Consider the following 18,863-nt stretch of genomic DNA (forward strand, 5'->3'; position numbering starts at 1 on the left):
GGCAGGGACTCCGGGCATGGCCCAGGTGGGTGCCAGGCCTGTGGCCTCCGGCAGCATCGGCGGCGGCAGGGCGCGGTGAAGAACGGGGCCTGGCGGCCTCCCTCGACCGGCCCTGAGGTAACACAGAGAGCCCACTCGGCTCAGGCCCTGCCACCCGGGAAGACGGCAGCCCATCAGGCCAGCCGCGCTCGGACGTGGGGGAGGCGAATGCTGCTGTGTGGGAGGCGGTGAGCCCGGGCAGGAGGCGGCGGCGGGGGAGGGCGGAGATGGCTAGAGGGGGAGGGGCAAGAGGGAGTGGGGCGAGGGGGAGGGGCAAGAGGGAGTGGGCAGGGTGAGGGGGAAGGGCAAGAGGGAGGGGGGCATGGGGGAGGGGAAGGGTAAGAGGGAGGGGGCATGGGGAGGGGGAAGGGCAAGAGGGAGTGGGGCAGGGGAGGGGAAGGGCAAGAGGGATTGGGGTGGGGGAGGGCAGGAGGGACTGGGGCAGGAGGCTGAGAGGGAGGGGAGGGTGAGAGAGAGGGGTAGAAAGGGGAGGGAGGGCAAGAGAGTGGGGTGGGAGGGGAGGGAAGCCGCCGCCTCACCCAGAGGAGGGCCAGAGGATGTGGTGCAAGAGGGAGTGGGGCGGGGGGAGGGGGAGGGCAAGAGGGAGGGGGGCAGGGGGAGGGGGGAGGGCCAGAGGGATTGTGGCAGGGGGAGGGGGAAGGGCCAGAAGGAGTGGGGCAGGGGGGAGGGCAGGATGGACTGGGGCAGGAGGGAGGGCAGGATGGACTGGGGCAGGAGGCTGAGAGGGAGGGGAGGGTGAGAGAGAGCGGTAGAAAGGGGGAGGGAGGGCAAGAGAGTGGGGTGGGAGGGAGGGGAAGCCGCGGCCTCGCCCAGAGGAGGGCCAGAGAATGCAATAGCGGTCTACTAGCGCCCGTTAATTTAACGGGCTTAAAGTTACTAGTACTACTATATGTCAGTAGTCTATGCTACTGACTTATACTAACATTGAACACTTCAGCCCAGTTTTCTGTTGTGAGGACCAATAGGAATACTTGCATTGAAAATAATGACCACATGATGTGCAGTCAACTACTGCTGTAAAGAAGCTGCATCCCTAGGATGCTCTGAGCTCAGCCAATGTCTTGTCGAGTTCCAGGCATAGGATAACAGAAGGTTGCTTATGAGAAAGCAAAAGACCTTTGGGAAGCTGAAGGTGGAAGAGCTGGATGAGTAAATGTCACATATAAGAAGAGGCAAGGGCCAAAAGAGATGGTGGGCAAAGACATGAAAAATGTTAAATGTAAGAACAAATGTGTTGAAAAACATCTGAAGACAAAATCACCTTGTGTTTTCTTAGATCTCTCTCTTCTCTTTAGGTATTTGGTTGCTGCAATTGCTTATTTCTACAGACTAGAACTACAATTGCTAATTATTCTACCTTTTAAAAGCCAAAGAATGCATCTTACTTGTTTTATAGCTGCTTCCCTTACAAACACAAAGCAATCTTATGTAGATTTAACCAAGAGTTTATTCAGAAACAACTCCATTTTCTCCTCCTTTCCCTCCCTTTTCCTTTCTGACTCCACGACCCCCCCCCCCCCAACACTTCAGGATCCCCACTGGGACAAACTTCTAAACAACAAAATATAAAAGATTACTGGATAGAATACAACATTACTGTAACCAATGATCTTAAGCCACTGACACAGACTAACACTTCAACCCAGTCTTCTGCACCAACACATCAACTACTGCTCTGAGGACCAATAGGAATACTTGCATTGGAAATAATGAATAAAGACAGCCATCTAGTGGCACAAAAGGAAATTACAATTTATTGTATATGTCTTGAAAGCTTAAGGGTTCAGAAGTAAAATGAGCTTGTTTTATGCTATCCTATTAGATATAAATTGTTTTTACGCTATCTTGGGGATTGTTTTTCCAGAATAATAACTTGACCATATGAAGTTGCCTTATAATGACCATTGGTCCATTTAACTCATTACTGTGTAAAGTGACGTTTACAGTCCTTCAGGGGTCTTTCTTAGCTTTCACTGTGGCCTTCTGTATGCAGAAACTGTGCTCTGCTACTAAGCTATGCCTGCAGATTGTGGTAATAAGAAGCAGATAGTTGTGGCCAATCTTTTTGTAGGAATGAGTGCCAGTGTAGCATCTTCTCCGGTACATATTGGCCCACATGATGTGTAGTCAACCACAGCTGTAAAGGAGTTGCATCCTTACAAAGCAAGGTTGCTCTGAGCTCAGGTAATGTCTTATCGAGCAGCAGAGCATGTGCAATAGAGTGGAGTGGTTTTTGTCAATTCTCCTTCCTGCCAACAAAAAGGGCTTTTGTGGGGAGGGGAGCAAAAAAAGGGTGGAGTGATTTTTGTTGTCCAGAAATATATCCATGAAGGCTGCAGAGCCCTCAGGGACATATTCCTGGCAGTGAAAAGGGTTTTTGTGGGGAGAGGAGAGGAACAAACATTGCCTTGCTCCCCATGTCTTGCTCACACCTAGTTTTTAGGCTGCTTGTGAGAATGGAGCTCTTGCTCCACCCTCGTTATACTGTGTATCATATTAGCCAGGTTCTTTGACCTGTTGTGTAAATACTGTACTTTCTGCCCATTATACAATTAGAAGAATGGAAGCGAAAACTGACTGAAAAACCAGTCATTAGTTTTCACTGCTAGGCATCTCCTCAGCTGGCGATATATTTGGATATGTCTACATGAGCTGATTCTGCTAACCTGAGCATCACCAAATGTATACCGCCCTGGTTCCTTCACATTCTGTGTAGTTTTGTCGTAACTTTTTGAATCTAGGTTAATGGCACTCGGTGCTCCGGGAGCAAGAAATTCTTGCCAGATTTCCTGTACTCTGACAGGGACTTCCCTTATTGGCCTCTTCTTCAACTCTTCAACTGCTAACCAGAACCTGCACAGCAAAACATAGAAATGTCAGTTATGGAGTCAGAATTCAGTAGCAATTTGAATTACATAAAACAGCCTATGCCAGTGAAGCAATTTGTTTGTACATATTCATGCTGAAGAAGAATTTGTTTGCACTAGAGAGGGATTCCTGAAGAAGGGGAGGTCATCAAAATTTGCCCCTTCTCTAGTGTACTCCTGCAGTTAGTCTAGAAGTGCTGTTAATTTGCTCCTGTCACGGAACCAGTGCTTCCTTGCTTTCTTTCCTGCATAGACTATAAAATATCAACATGATCAAAAGTACCCTGCTTGCTTTATAAAAGCCACTCCATCATAGCTGATGCCTTTTAAACACTGTTGTGCACTTTTAGTAAAATCCTTAAGAACATGATGCCAGAATCATGGAAACGGGGATACAAATATCTTCCGTCCGAGGACTAAGGACCACTTGGAGGCTGTACCTCCAGCATCCCAGGTCAGTGACAAGGGAAAAGATCAGCCTGGTTGCAGCAAACCACCCAGAGAAGGAACAGCAGACAGGAGCCTGCAGCCTCTTCTGCCAAAAAGAACCCTCTGTCCCAAATAGCAGTTGCTCTGAGAAGGCAGAACTGAGCAGAAGCCCACACTCTAAGCCTGTGCCATTAGCTGGAGGACAAAAGGATGCTGTCTATTCTTGTATCGTTATCCATTCTAAGTTGCTTTGGGGATCATTTATATTGAAAGACGGTGTCAAATTCCTCGACATAATGTAAAAACAAACACATGACTTATTTTTCCTTATTTTTGCCAATTTATATCTTTAAAAAAGCCTTTTGGTTACGGTGGGAAAATACCATATGGATTGAGATGACTAACAGGATGATTTGACTATGATCTCTGACAAAACAATCCAGCCAGACTCTCAGGAAGGCTGAGTGAGCCTCCTCAGAAAGATTAGTAGCTGGCACTATGCCTAGAATAGGGTAAATCAGAACAACATCAATGGTCTTACCTTAAGTTTTCTGAGCTGAATTCGGACTCCAGGAATTTTAGGAACTGTTCTCTTCCCACTGGGTCTTTCAGGGCTTCATCCATGCCAAAGCCCCACCGCTTTACCCTTTGCTGATGTGGTTCTTTACTAAAAAAAGGGGGGGGGAGGGAGGGAAAGATTTTCACAGACTGAGATGAGGCTTTAAGTTTTGATGAAATGTCATATTATGTACTTCATCAGATTGTACTTTCCAAAGTTCCATTATCAGTTTTCCATGATCCAATATAGTATTTTATAGTAAACTGCTCGGATTAGTCCACAGACTGCTTCAAACATGACAGTTTTTCCTACAGAAAGATAATCTCCACTTGGGTAAACAGGTATACACACCATGATATGTGATGTTTGGGGCATGTGTTTCTTCTGTTACTGGGTTTATTTTTGGGTAGACAGTGAGGGCTAATTTCATAGAAAGCAGTAAACACACACCAAGTAAACACACACACAGACTACAATGTTAGCGCAGCCAGGTGACTGGTGCTCTTTGTGATAGTTGCAAAGTAGCCTCAGTTCAACTTCTTGGCCAAAGAAAGTGCTGCTTGTTGATTGCAGTGTTGCTGTTCTATGAAACTAGTCCATTCATATAGCTGGAGATGGCTCCATAGAAGCTGGAATACTTTCAGGATCAGTGTTCCATCTAAGAGGGATTCCCAGATGTTGCTGACTACAACTCCCAGAATCCCCAAACAAAAGCCATTGCAGCGGGGGATTCTGGGAGTTGTAGTCAACAACATCTGGGAATCCCTCTTAGAGAGAACACTGGTCAGGATGACTTGTCCACATTCATGCCACTCTTCCCCAGCTCATCTTTGCCCAGTTCTAGCTTCATAAAAACAGTTTTGTGCACTACTTCTGATATGCATGATAAAATGGTAGTGGCTGACCCTAAACCTGATGAGGACAAACTATATATCTTATTCCTAAGGGTTTCATAATTGAAGGCTTACCAAATTATCTGTAAAAAAGACTTATGTCCAAATAACATACAACATACCTTACTTCTGCTTCCCAGAACGTAGTATCATCTGACAACCAGGGATTTGATGGGTCAGATGGCACCAGAAATGGATCGTACTCCACATACTGCTCGGTAAAAGCTAATAGACTAAAAAAAATAATAATAATTTGGAGCTTTCATAACATGACAGTTAATGTGAGGATCTGATTTTCATCTGGTAATTGTTATTTGGTGGGGTGGACTTGTTAAGAAAAAAACCCAATATACGTGTGCAGATGTCAACACAGTATAGTAAATAACTTTCTATAATAGGCTGCCAGCTGACTAAATTTCTCAATAGCACAACTCAGGGAGCAGTGGTGGCCAGTGAGGGTGATGCCGAGGTGGTGGCACCAGGGGGGGCTGCCCTGCCTACGGCACTCATCAAATTACGTGTTGCTGAACATGCAAACGGTCACCCTACATGCTCAGGTAGGTGGGGCCTACTGCCAGGTGGGGTGCCGTGGCTCCTGACAGCTTCCAGGTGTCGCCAGTATATTTATTATTATTTAGATGTTCATGTTTTTTAAAAGGTACTTCTCGCTGCCCTCCACAGTGCCACCCTCACCAGCTGACACTGTCAGGGAGTAGTCAGAAGGGGGCTATTCTCACGCTTAACAAAAATTGGGCTAGGAGAGCCTAGCCCGATTTTTGTTAATCATAAGAACCACTGGGCTTGCAAGCAAGCCCGGTGGTTCCTGAGTGGCTAACCCGCTCAAGTAGCCCGCCCCTTAGCCCGGGTTTGTGGAGTGAGCGCTCCGCAAACCTGGGCTATCTGCTTGTGAGTAGCCGTGCTGTGGCTCCGTGCCGCGGCTACTCGTGAGTAGACCCCCGACAGGGAGGTGAAAAGCTGCCTCCCGGCTCTGGGGGTCTCCCCAGTATGCCCTGCGCGCTCGCGCAGGGCATACTGGGGCTTCTGGGGGCCACGCGGCCCCCTGCTCCCCCCAGCTCTGTCATGGAGCTGGCAACCGTGTGGGTGGCTGATCCAGCCGCCCAGGGCTCCCTGCCTGGTTGTCTGCGGGGTGCGCGGGCTTAGCCCGCTCTCCCCACAGTTTCAGCGAAAGCGGGTCTCACAGATTGAAAGCAGGTCTCACGGATCGAAAAGCCGCCTCCCAGATCTGGGGGTCTCCCCAGTATGCCCTGCGCACTCACGCAGGGCATACTAGGGCTTCTGGGGGCCACGTGGCCCCCGCTCCCCCCAGCCCCCGCCAGCTCTGTCACGGAGCTGGCAACCGTGTGGGCGGCCAATCCAGCCGCCCAGGGCTCCCTATCCGGTCGTCTGCGGGGAAAGCGGGCTTAGCCTGCTCTCCCCGCAGTTTCAGCGAAAGCGGGTCTCACAGATTGTGAGACCCGCCTCAAGGACGACTAAATTTCATAAGAACTTCCTCTAGTCAGGATGTCAGCACTGACAACAATCAACATTAAAACACACACACACACACACACACACACACACACACACACACACCCCAAAACATAGTGATGTACATACCTCTCTGCAACCTTTGACATTTTTAATCGATGTCTATCTAGCTGTATTTGCCCACATTTTATCTAAAAATGCAAAAAGCAGGAGAGATAAGAAAATAATTGTGCAGCTGTATTTTCAGATAATCTAACTTTTCAATACATATAACTTCAATTGATCTAAGGAAAATAGGAGCCCTGCTTACGAACTATATGTTAATCCCTGAACCTTTTGGAGTACGGATAGTAATACAGGATAACCCCATTATCTGCAGGGGTTCTGTTCAATGGGAAGGGAAGCGACAGTGAAACCAAGGATAATGGGGCACTAGGTCAATGGGAGTTAGGAAGTTAGGTTCCTGGGCAGCGAAAAAATGGACAAAAAGGACTGAAAGTGGGGCAAATTGGGAGGAGTGCCCTATCGTGCTCTGTATATCCCTAGCTTCCCAGCAATGCCCCCAAAACTCTAAAAATTTCCCCCTTTTTCCATAAAAATGGGTCACAAAATGACTCCTGCCCTGAAAATGGTGGGCAGAATGTATCTCTGGGGTCTTAACATGGGTCTTAACCCTTCAATTGCTGGATTTATTTGCGTATACCAAGACTGGGTGGCAATTATCTGTCTGAGGAAACATGAAACCACGGATTTTGGGTCCGCAATTAATGAGGCTTGCCTGTAAATAAACTGACTGAAGGTGCAATTCAACGCTAAATATGCCCTTTCAAGCGTGCAAAATAGAGCCATTAGAATATATGGGAATGTTGTCTTCAAATCCAAGGGGAAATGGACTGCAGATTAAATGCATGCTTAATTCTCTCACTGAAATTAAAGTAACTCAAAAGCACTTTGGAATCTTACACATCAAAGTTTACATGCTTAATCTCTCCTATTGAAATAGCAGGGATTCCAAAGTGCTTGTCACCTGTACAGGTATATGCTCTAAACCATATCTATAATCCATATCCCCATATAATTAGTGGGGGGAAATCCATGAATTAATGAGCCCTACACTGAACCTTTAACGTATTCCGTTTGTAATTATGATACTTCGTGTTTCAACTACCCAAAATAGCCCTGTAAGGTAGAGCCATATTAGCATCTCCATCTTGCAGATGGGAAAATAAGAGCTTTGTAGCTTGCCTAAGGATAAAATTACAGAGACAGGCTTAATTTGTTTATTTCATCCTGGAAGTGAAGAGGAATTGTTTCAGTTGTTGAAACAATGGTTTCATTTTTTGACACACAACAGCTGCAGGGGCATGCTATCCAGGCGGAGACTCCAGCATGGGAAGGGGAAGGCATGAAGACTCTCCCCCCACCCCATGCCATTTTCCCGACAAAACCCATACAAAAGTTACTTGCTCTGAAGTGATTATTTTCAGCAAATTGGTTTGGGGACATAATGCTGCCTTGGAAGTGGGGATTTTGTGCCATGGTTATGTATTTGCCAATTCTTATTTAAGCAAGAAATAGTGAGTTCCTATGAGGACTCAGTATGTTTCTTGATAAAACAATTGGTTTCGATGTTTTAGGACACCTTCTTAATACTATGTGGGGAAAATCTGGGCACGCAGGGCCATCCTGTCTCCAGCCTTTCCCTCTCTATGCATGCTCATCCCACTGGCAGCCTTTCACATAGGCTCTCATCTCACAGTGCAAAGCTGTGCTGCACGGACAGTTCTGTACACTGGGCATGAATTGGATTGTTCCATGGATTTGTGAATGTGTGCTCTGAGTCATATTAGATCTGAATTCCCATGCATTGTGAAGGAAAGAAATATGTTCCCAGATCTGATATTTCTAAGGGATTCTGGAAACCTCATTTAGAAAGATAAGAATGTTTCATATATGGTTTTGATTCTACACATAATTTTCAGAATGAGTTAGCTGGGATTGAAATTTAATCTGTATATGGTCTCACAAACCTCTTGACGCAATTCCTCTTCTGTGGGTGGTTTAGTTTCTGGCACTGGTGTGTGTGTAGGACTGTGACTTCGAATATCATTTTGTAATCCATAGACAGACTATACATAAACATAGAGAGAAACTAATATGTTTACAGTGTTTAGTTATACAGTACATTGAAACACTAAATGTGCATATATTTGTACAAAACATTCTGTATATTAATTTCCTACATCCTGCTTTAATGTTTGACATTACCATGCATGTATAAATTGACTTGTGCATTGGTAGAGTCCATATAGATGACCAAACTACACCCTGGCCAGCACTCTCACTCTGATAGCTTCATTTTCTGTATTTTCCTGCCAAATGGAAAGGAGGACTTTATCACATCTCAAATGCAGATGAGTGGCAGAACATGTAGTTGACTGGTTTTCTGCATGCCATTCACCCTTGGTTAATGATAGAATGGTGATTTGTCTAGTATTAAAATAGTTATATTTGATCCTGTTAACATTTTATCAGAGACTATAGAACAGAAAATGACAGAAGATATCCCCCAGATTCAGTCTGCCTCCTCCCTTTCAGTCTTTAAAATCTTATTGAAGACATTTCTTTTCCACCAGGCATTTATCCTTAAAATTTTTTTTTGAATTATTATTTTTATTTTTTTAAATCTCAGATGCTGTTCTTGTTTGTACACCGTCCTGATTCTATGGATTGGGTGGTATATTAAATCTTATAAATAAATAAATAAATAAATATTCTAGAAACAGCTTTTACACACCTGGACTAAGAGAAGAAAATGAAGAGGTCGAGTGTCTTGATGGGATTACTGTTGTGCAGCTTCTCAATGTGTGCCAGACACTTGATACATGACTAATTAATTCTTGGCACAGCTCATTAGCATATATTGTAGCCAAAATGTCAACACAACCTAATTTTTGGCTTAAATCCTAGTATTTCAGCTTAACTGGATGGTGTGTTGGACCACTAGTCTTCAATTCAGTGATTTACAATGTAGTGAAAGTCTAAACAAATAAGGTATTTGACAAAGGTACTTGTTGTGAGCTTTCCTATGACAAAAAATATTTGTTGTAAGCTTTCCTATGTCATAACTTCTTAATTCTTGGGTTGGAATGCTTATATACAGTACTGACAGAATTTATGCATAAGAATCATTTGAAAAATTAATGCTGGAATATTAATTTGAATTTAAAATTTACTTTTTCTAAACATTTGAAAATAACTTGTTTTTTAACTTGTTTTTCTCACAAGATTGGTTCAAGGATCTATATCAGTTATCACTCACACAACTTTGCTAGTGGTGATCAAATAGGGAAAACAGCTTCCACATTTCTAATTTCTATCAGTTAGTTACATTCTGGGTCCCAGGGAAGCAAGGTCTGATACATCCCATGACTAGCTATATTCATGTACCACCAACTGGCAAGCTGCCGCCTGCCAGGTCTTACAACTCTTGAACCCATTTATTGTAGCAAGTGCAAAAATGTCAGCAAAGTGCACCACTGCAGAATAAATATATATTTTGGCAAGCAGGACAGAGCTGAGATTCTCACCTTTGAGAATCTCGGGTAGCCTCAGGTGGGGGGTGGGGGCTGCCAGCTCAATGTACTCTAAACCACAGCACGACACCAGCTCTTATAATAACGGGAGGCTAGGCATTACATGTTCACATGGTTGGCCTTCCATTATAGTACTTCCCCCGTCTTCAAAATTAAGGGAGTTAAAGTTGGCAAACCCATAGTCTAGACCTGGCAAACATTTATATTCGCATAGAAAGATTTGTTCTTAAGAAAAGTTTTGCTAATTAACTAGTCTAGAGCAGGGCTTCTTTACCTTTTTGCATCTACAGACCCACTGACCCCCACCAATCCCCAAGTATTACCCATGGAACCCCACCCCATCTACATAATATGTTTTCATAAGACTGAAAACGAAGCTGCAAAAGACCTATGAAATTTCAGTGGGATCTCAGAACTGGAGCAGGAAAGAACTTGCAGACAGTAACAAATTATAAGAGGTTCTTTTCATAGGCTCTTTTCATACACATTGCTGGGAAATGCCTGTTACATTCTGGTGTCTTTTGTCAACAGTGAAGGTATAATTAAAGTCTGAGGCATAATCGGCACATCATATTGCATTATAAATGATGTTTCGGGAAAACTACTGTTCAATATTTAACTTTTCACAGATTCCCCCTGGACCTATCCCATGGACCTCCAGAGGCCCCATGGACACCAGGTTAAGAACCTCTGGGCTAGTGTAAAGCTTGTTTTCATTTTAGAAATTGAAACTATGGCCTGGTTTACACAATCATCCAAATCTACATTTAATATAATAACTATTATAAAACCAGATACTATGGCCTGGTTTACACAATCATACAAATCTATATTTAATATGATAACTGACTTTAGTGTAATTGTGTGAACCCACACCAAAGTGGTTTATATGGCCCAAGGTTAATCTGAGATTCCCATCTTAGCAATAGCAATAGCAATAGCACTTACATTTATATACCGCTTTATAGCCGGAGCTCTCTAAGCGGTTTACAATGATTTAGCATATTGTCCCCAACATTCTGGGTAGTCATTTTACCGACCTCGGAAGGATGGAAGGCTGAGTCAGCCTTGAGCCCCTTGGTCAGGATCGAACTTGTAACCTTCTGGTTACAGGGCAGCAGTTTTACCACTGCGCCACCAGGAGCTCATCTTCTTGTGGATTCACTCAACCACGCCAATGTTGGTAACCCACATTAAAAGTATATTTGAATGAATGTGTGTACCAGGCCTATAAGTAAGTGTGCTCAGACTTTCTTTGGAGCAAGTCTCATTGAACTTAATGGGACTTACTTCTGTGTGAATATCTAAGTGCTCCCAAAACGTATAATGCATTTCTGCACTGTCAGGAAAGAGAAGGGATTACTATGGTAGCAAGTGGACAACATACCTTTCTTGTTTTGTGAGGATTTTTCATTCTAGAAGACTTTTTAATATCAACTTCAGTAGTATTTACACATCCAGGCTAAAAGAATTAAATAAAAAGAAATAAATTATATATTCAGCTTCATATTTAGTGCATTTAGTAAATGATTTTGGTTTTGAATTAAGGAAATTTGACTTCAGCCATCAGCATATTTGTTCCCAGGCTTTCTCTCCTGCCTCTTCAGCAGAGCAGTTACCCACTACGCACAGGAATGAAGGGGATGAAGGAGAGAGTGAGGGGGGAGGGAAAGATTTGGAGTGTAGGTGGTTTTTAACTTGAAACAAAGTGAACTGTTGCCTTTCTGAGATGATGATGGCACTGCCTTCAAAACATTCTCATCTGTAAAATCTCATGTAGTGGAGCAGTTTCAGTAAGTGAATGGCTTCATCAAGTAAGGCTGTCTCCATTTATAACGCCACTAGGCTTCAACTAGGCCTTGTGTGTAGTCCAGAAACTACAATTGGTACAGAATGCGGCAGCCAGGTTGGTCTCTTGGTCATCTCGGAGAGACCATATTACTCCCATATTGAAAGAGCTACACTGGCTGCTGACAGGTTTCCGGGCAAAATACAAGGTGCTGGTTATAACCTATAAAGCCCTAAATGGCGTGGGCCCTGGGTATTTAAGAGAACGTCTTCTTTGTCATGAACCCCACCACCCATTGAGGTCATCAAGAGAGGTCTGTCTGCAGTTGCCACCGGCTTATCTGGTGGCTATTCGGGGACAGGCCTTCTCCGCTGCTGTCTCAAAGCTTTGGAACGCATTCCCTGCTGAAATAAGTGCCTCCCCATCTCTGACAGCTTTAAAAAAGTCTTTAAAGATGCATCTATTCATGCGGGCTTTTAATTAAATATTGTTTTGACAGTTTTAACATTGTTTTAAAATTTCAATAGTTGTAATTCTTTAAGTTTTACTGTATCATTTATTTTGTTTTAACTAATGTTTTCAGTTTTCTGTTGTCATTTATTTTAACTAATGTTTTAACTTTTTCTGTTTGTTTGCTTTGTTGTAAACTGCCTAGAGATGTGAGTTTTGGGCGGTATAAAATATGTTAAATAAAATAAATAAACACTGCAGTTGACATAAAGGTGCCGTGGATGATGGTACAGCTAGTGAGAAATACATGCTCTGCCTTCTGACAGGCATTAGGTTAACAGCAACAGACTCAACACCCAGAGCCACAATTAACTCCAACATTTTCCCGTTGCTGTGTTTTTAAACATATTTAAAAAGAGAAAGCCCAGCCCCAGGTCGCTGCCAAAAGAGCCGGCAGCTACCGTAACTGGGCCTTCCCAGATGATCTTAATAGGCAGAAGGATTTATGGCAAGAAGGCGGTCACTTAAGTACCCTGGACCTAAGCCTTTCAGGAGTTTATAGCTAAAGACCAGCACTTCATATTGCGTTCAGAAACATATGGGCAGTCAATGCAAGAATTTCAGAATTGGTGTTATATGGTCCTTTTGGGATGTCCCAGAGACCGACCTGACTGCCACATTCTGTACCAGTTGTAGTTTCTGGACTATGTACAAAGGTAACCCCATGTAGAGTGCATTACAGTATTCAAGCCTGGAGGTTACCAGCATATGTACTACTGTTTTAAGGCAATATACCTCCAGAAATCGGTGTAGTTGATGTATCAGCCAAACCTAATGGGACTTAATAAAAGTCCCATTATAAAGAGCACACCTGCCCTGATAAAAATGCTCCTGGCCACTGCCTCAACCTGAGAAACCAGAGAGTTTGGGATCCAGGAGCACTCCCAAGTGATGTACCTGATCTTTCAAGGGTAATGTAACCCCACCCAGAACAGGCAGATCTAAACCCTCTCTCATGTCTTGACCCCACCCCCAATCAGTACCTCTTTCTTGTTTTGGATTCACCTTCAGTTCCTTATCCCTCATCCAGCCCATGACTGCCTCCAGTCAGGCATTTAGGGAAGTTTTGCCATTTCCTGATAAAGTTGATAGGGAGAAATAGATTTGGGTATCATCAATGTATTGATAACAAGCTGCACCAAATCTCCTGATGATCTCTCCCAGCAGTTTCATGTAGATGTTAAAGAGCATTAGAGACATATGGAGCCTTGTGGAACTCCATACAGTAGAGATGTGCAAATCGACTAGAACTCAAAACGATTTGAGCTTGAAATGGCCATTTGTAGTGTTTTGATCTTGAAAAGAATCACACTTAAAATAAAGGGCCTGTTTTGAGCTTGAAACAAAACTACTTTATTTTGAGCTCAAATCGTTTTCAGTGTTTCAAGCACCATTTTTCTGGGGAGAGCTGGTTTACCAATTGGGGTCAGCAGGTTGACCAGTCCCTCGAGGTGGGCTGATGCGCTAATCCTGAGTCAGGTAGACCAGGCCTCCACTCGGGACTTAGTGTGTCAGCCTGCCTTGGAAGACTACCTGCCACATGAGGCATGTAGACCAGGCCTCTGCCCCAGACTTAGCATGTCAATCCGCCTTGGAGGAATGGTTGAGGTGGGCAGGCACAATAAGTTCAGGGTGGAGGCCTAGTCTACTCACCTAATGTGATGGGTAGAACAGTCCTCCAAGGTGGGTCAACATGCCAAATCTGGAGTGGAGACCTCTGCTCTAGACTTTGTATGTTGGTCTGCCTCGGATTGGTCTACCCGCCAACCCCAATTGGTAGAACAGCTCACCCCGGAAAGTGGTGCTTGAAACACCTGAAATGTTTTGAAGATTTTGTGTTTCATTTCGAGCTTGAAACAAAATGCAAAATCCGTTTGGTGCACACCTCTACCATACAGTAATTCTTGCTTTGCAGAGCAAAGTCTCCAAGTGACACCATCTAGATTCTACTGCAAGAGGTAGGAACAGAATCACTGTAAAACAGTGCCACCTAATTCAGTCTCCCTCCAGTGATCCAGAAAGATACCATGGTTGATGGTATCGAAAGGCACTGAGAGATCCAAAAGGATCAGCAGAGTCACACTCCCTCTGTCAATACCTAATTGGAGATCCTCCACCAGGCCATTCAAGGAAGTCTCATAGCCCACTTGAAAGCCAGTTTGAAATGGGTCTAGATAACCAGTTTCTTTCAGGACTGTCTAGAGCTGAGAGGCCACCACCCTCTCAATTACCTTGCCCAACCATGGGGAATTAGAGATGGGCCTACAGTTGCCTAACTCTGAGGGGTCCAATGTAGTTTTTTTCAAGTATGGTCTAATAATAGCCTTCTTAAAACAAGGAGGCATCCTACCCTCCCTCAGAGAACATACAAATGTAAATCACTGATACCGAAAGGGGGGAGAAATAGCTACTATTCACAGCCCCATCTATACGAACATCACTTTCACCTGATTAGACCATAGATATCCAAGTTTTTTTCTTTTTAAAAGAGAACCTTGTAGAATTGTATGCAAGAACACTATATATGGATTTATTGAATAAACACTATCATTAACTAGTGTACAAAAATAAAATTATTGGTCCAGCATTTTCAGCTCAACCTGTAGCCATGAAACATCTGTTTTTCTTAAAGAACTGGTAATTAAACCTTCTGGCAGTTGCTGCGTTTCAAGCTGATGCTTCATGGAAGGCTTCACAAACTAATTTGGACACATTGTGGGAGAACAACACTCTGGACATGCCCTGATTTAAATCCAAGTTAGTACCTCCTTGGCATAATAATTTGTGTTAAGGTACAATTAACACCAGCTGTGCCTTCCTTTAAGCAGACTCTGCTATTTTTATTAAGCATCATGGGTCCTTTGTATCTATCACTGTCTATTCTGAGTGGCAATAGATTTCTATGCTCTTGAGAAAAGGTCTTTCCTTGCTCTTCTACCCAATATCTTTTTGGCTACGGAGACACTGGCTGACATCATGACTAACGAACAGAGTTGCAACAGTAGAAGAACTGCTACAGCACCAGTGCTTCTGAAGAGTTCCATACTAATGCTGCTCTGGTGCTAGTGTGTGTTGGGGTGTGTGTGTGTGTGGGGATTTTGATAAGCCCTCCTTTCCCTGGAAGCCCTCTGTGTCACCCAAAAATATGTCCCTGATGGCTGCATGACATATTTTCAGGTGGCACAGAGTGCCTCCTGGGAAAGGGGGAGGGTGTCATTGAAATTTGCCCCCACCACTGAGCCAGCAGTGGAGCTGAGTTAGCTGAACTTTTCAGTGTGTCCAAATTTGTTAGTCAGGATGTCAGCTAGTGACTGAGCCTGGAACATATTACATGTATAAAAGATGTCTTACCAATGACATGACCAAATCCTGTTTCACACTCTTAACAAAACAGCAGCACCTTTCTATGTGTGATAAGAAAGTGTAAACATTTGCACACCACCATGAGCACACCTATTATATAATTGCCACATTGCCAGTACAATATAGCCTATTCTGTGGAACATTCACATTCTTCCCAAGGGAGAAGGATCACACAGATTTTCCATGCTATGGCTAAGTGATGGAAGAGCATGTGTGTTAATGCTTCTTCACCATGCTGATGGAAGGCACGCAAAGACAACTTTGGACATTCTGAATCTTCAAAGAATTTCAGAAGATGGCACCTGTTTGTGCAAGGTGGATCTTCAAAACATAGCCTTTCATGAGTAGTCCCATGAAGCACTCTTGACCAATGTCGGGAAGCTGTGAGACATGTAAGGTAAAGCAGTTTGCTGTGCTATGAACACCACTTCCCAGAGAAGCAGTTTGAATGACTCAAAATTGCCATCCAGCAATTCATCCAACATCAGAAGAAAGAATACACTGATGGTTAACCCATATCTGGTCCTTGGCTGTGTTGATTATCTCCAACCAGACTTGTTTCTTGGGAGATCAATTTTCCTGCGGAAGTATGACTCACATCGTCACTCTTTTCTATGATCAATGTGATTATGAAATAGAGCAGTGCATAATTAGGGGGCAGGGAATGCAAAATGAAATGTTGAATATCTGCTTAAAGGCAGGCTGCTATTTACATTCCTCAGAACACAGATTTAAATGGTGTTAAGGCAATTTGGCACATGCTGCTGCTTTGAAGCATGACAAACCATGAAATTTTGAATGGATGACTTGACCATATCAGGAAATTTATTTATCCTCCACCCCCGCCCCGCTCTGACATTTACCTAGAGTGCTGCAAAGATTAAGATGCTTTACATCCTGTGATGTGTTCTATTATGCCACTATGTCTGCTGTGCTCTATTTTGCCATTATGTTTGCTGTTACAGGAGTGAATCATGTTAAAAGAGCAAATGGTTCAGAGAATGAAGAATTAATATCCATTACATGTTAGATATTTAATTATATAGTAATTGAGTTTTATTGTTTTATTGCGATTTCCACCTCCTCCTGGACTGGTGCCATCTCACTCATCCTACTGGGCTTGATAGCAAAGGGCAAAATTTTGTTGTTAACATCATTTGGGGAGCAAGGACGGCGACATTTAAATAGTTTCCAGTTGATATAAAGATCCATTATACCACCATTAATGGAATGATTTGGTACAAGCTAACCCTTTTAGCCTGCTTGCAATTTCCAGACGATATCTGAATGTTTGAAGATACTAGTAAGCATCAACCAATATGTTTATAAATGGTCTATACATATGGAGAAAAACGCTATTTAGAAACTGAACCATAAGAAATATTAATTGTTCATATTAAGGGCATTCTTTGAATGAATAGAATTTCTAGTATAGAGGAAAACTTGGAGGTAAAACTGCAGGCCTACAGCGTATGTTTAGCCATTTATTTATTTATTTATTTATTTATTTATTTATTTATTTATTTATTTCTATCAGTTGAACTGATAGAAAGCTCACAGCTGAATTCACTGACTCCGATAGAGCAGGAATTGGATCTGGTGTTGTAAAGAAATGGAATAAAGTCTAAACAGTTAACCCATGCTAAACCCGTGCTAACTTGGCAAAGAGGCACCTTTTAATCTGGTGATTCTCATTATTTAGCAGGGAGGAAGTAACTGGCCCTTTCCACCCCAGCACAGTACCTCCAGTGACTGTTGCTGGTGTCTATATGATGTTGCTATTTAAATTGTGAGCCCTTTGGGGACAGGGATCCATCTTATTTATTTATTATTTCTCTGTGTAAACTGTCCTGAGCCATTTTTGGAAGGATGGTATAGAAATCGAATAAATAATAATAACAACAATAATACACGGGACTCAAACTATAAGACTTACTAGATACCAGCATGGATACTGTTGCCAAGAACCAATATGAATACAAATTGTGGAAGAAAGATCTACATTAATTTTAAGTCAACTTGCTTTTTCACTGTCACTAATAACAAGAAAGAAAGGGGGCGGGGAACACACATATTGAAAAATCTCTAAAACTGAAGTGACCTTTATTTCATATTCAACCTATCACAGGCACACCTCAGTCATTTACCTAGAGAGAGAGAACTGTTTCCCCTGATTACTCATTCTTCTACTTGTTTTCAAATTTTTATTTAGCTATGTGCCATTCTTCTTTGTTTACTTCCTAAGTAACAAGGAAGTAAACATCCTGCAGCAAAAAGGGGAGGTCTAATATGCCTTCTGTTTAGTGGAAATTCTGTTCTTAACTCAGGTTATGTGTGAAGATTCTTTTACTAAAACATTAAATAAAAGTCCCTTAGGTTTTCAAGGAAGAGATTTCCTTAATTCTTTTTTGAATTCTCTTTACTGCAAAATGGGCAAAGCAGATGCACAGATCCACTTCGACAGGCACAAGTCTGGCACATGCAGAAATGGGTGAATGGGAATGCTCCTCTGTCTGCCCAGGCAGGCTGACTGAAACCAAGGGCAATGCATCTGTACACCTGAATGCAGATGTCATTGCAAATTCTCATAAAACTATCCCAGTACAAGTCACATCCAGCAACGTTTTCAAGGCATGCATCTGTGGATCAAGTCCATAGTTCATTTGCTCCATGCCATACAGATAAATGCACAGATATTCCTACACATATCTACAAATTGGAAAATAGCATTATCATTGTGTTAATATATTCACTTCGATACCATTTTCAAGAGTTATTTATTCTCACATGTAAGGCTATTAGGTTGCATAGTGATCATTATGATGGAGCAAGATTTTGGACCTGGATCTATATCCTCTCAAAGCAGAAAGCTATATTTATATCAAAATAAAAGAGAAACAATTTTAGGTGTTGACTCTCTCGATCATTATTCAGATAGGTCACAGTATGCAGAATATTTCTTTGTTCTTCTCCCCTTCTTTTGGCTCTGCACCAAGGGCAGAAAATTGTGCTCTATGCTCATGCTGTTGTAAGCCCCACTCACCATCTGGAGCAGCTTCCTGTTGCATGTTCTTCTCCTAGTACATCCAAACCAAATCTCCCCAGTTTTCTAAAAGTCTAGTGTCTTTTTTTGTTAATGAAAAACTCGCCATTGCATATAGTGCTTTTCCACTCCTTGAGAAACAACCAAAATATTCAAATAGCTTAAAGAAGAGCTTTTTTAAAAAATTAAAAAGTTACAGTGAATTAAATGCTTATTCATGCTGGCTGACATCCTGACGAATGAAGCAAGGACACAGCAAGAGCTGT

The 18,863-nt window shown here is 42.8% G+C and overlaps 1 protein-coding gene across 16 annotated transcripts in view; it reads right to left on the reverse strand.

The window, feature by feature from the left end:
• The window catches only part of RGS7 (regulator of G protein signaling 7), a 281,681-nt gene that overhangs the window by 13,805 nt on the left and 249,013 nt on the right, over positions 1 to 18,863 (reverse strand). For 13 of the 16 annotated variants that reach the window (XM_053300907.1, XM_053300896.1, XM_053300918.1 and 10 more), the window contains 6 exons: positions 11,280 to 11,354; positions 8,327 to 8,425; positions 6,426 to 6,487; positions 4,931 to 5,041; positions 3,898 to 4,023; positions 2,727 to 2,913 (listed from right to left, as the gene is read on the reverse strand). In XM_053300907.1, coding sequence (XP_053156882.1) covers positions 2,727 to 2,913; positions 3,898 to 4,023; positions 4,931 to 5,041; positions 6,426 to 6,487; positions 8,327 to 8,425; positions 11,280 to 11,354 — 660 coding nt within the window. Of the gene's footprint in view, positions 1 to 2,726; positions 2,914 to 3,897; positions 4,024 to 4,930; positions 5,042 to 6,425; positions 6,488 to 8,326; positions 8,426 to 11,279; positions 11,355 to 13,174; positions 13,236 to 18,863 lie in introns of those variants that run through there. The other 3 variants (XM_053300935.1, XM_053300993.1, XM_053301012.1) reach the window with 2 other exon arrangements.

This window comes from Hemicordylus capensis, chromosome 1 (genome assembly GCF_027244095.1).
Source record: "Hemicordylus capensis ecotype Gifberg chromosome 1, rHemCap1.1.pri, whole genome shotgun sequence".
NCBI classification, from domain to species: Eukaryota; Metazoa; Chordata; class Lepidosauria; order Squamata; family Cordylidae; genus Hemicordylus; species Hemicordylus capensis.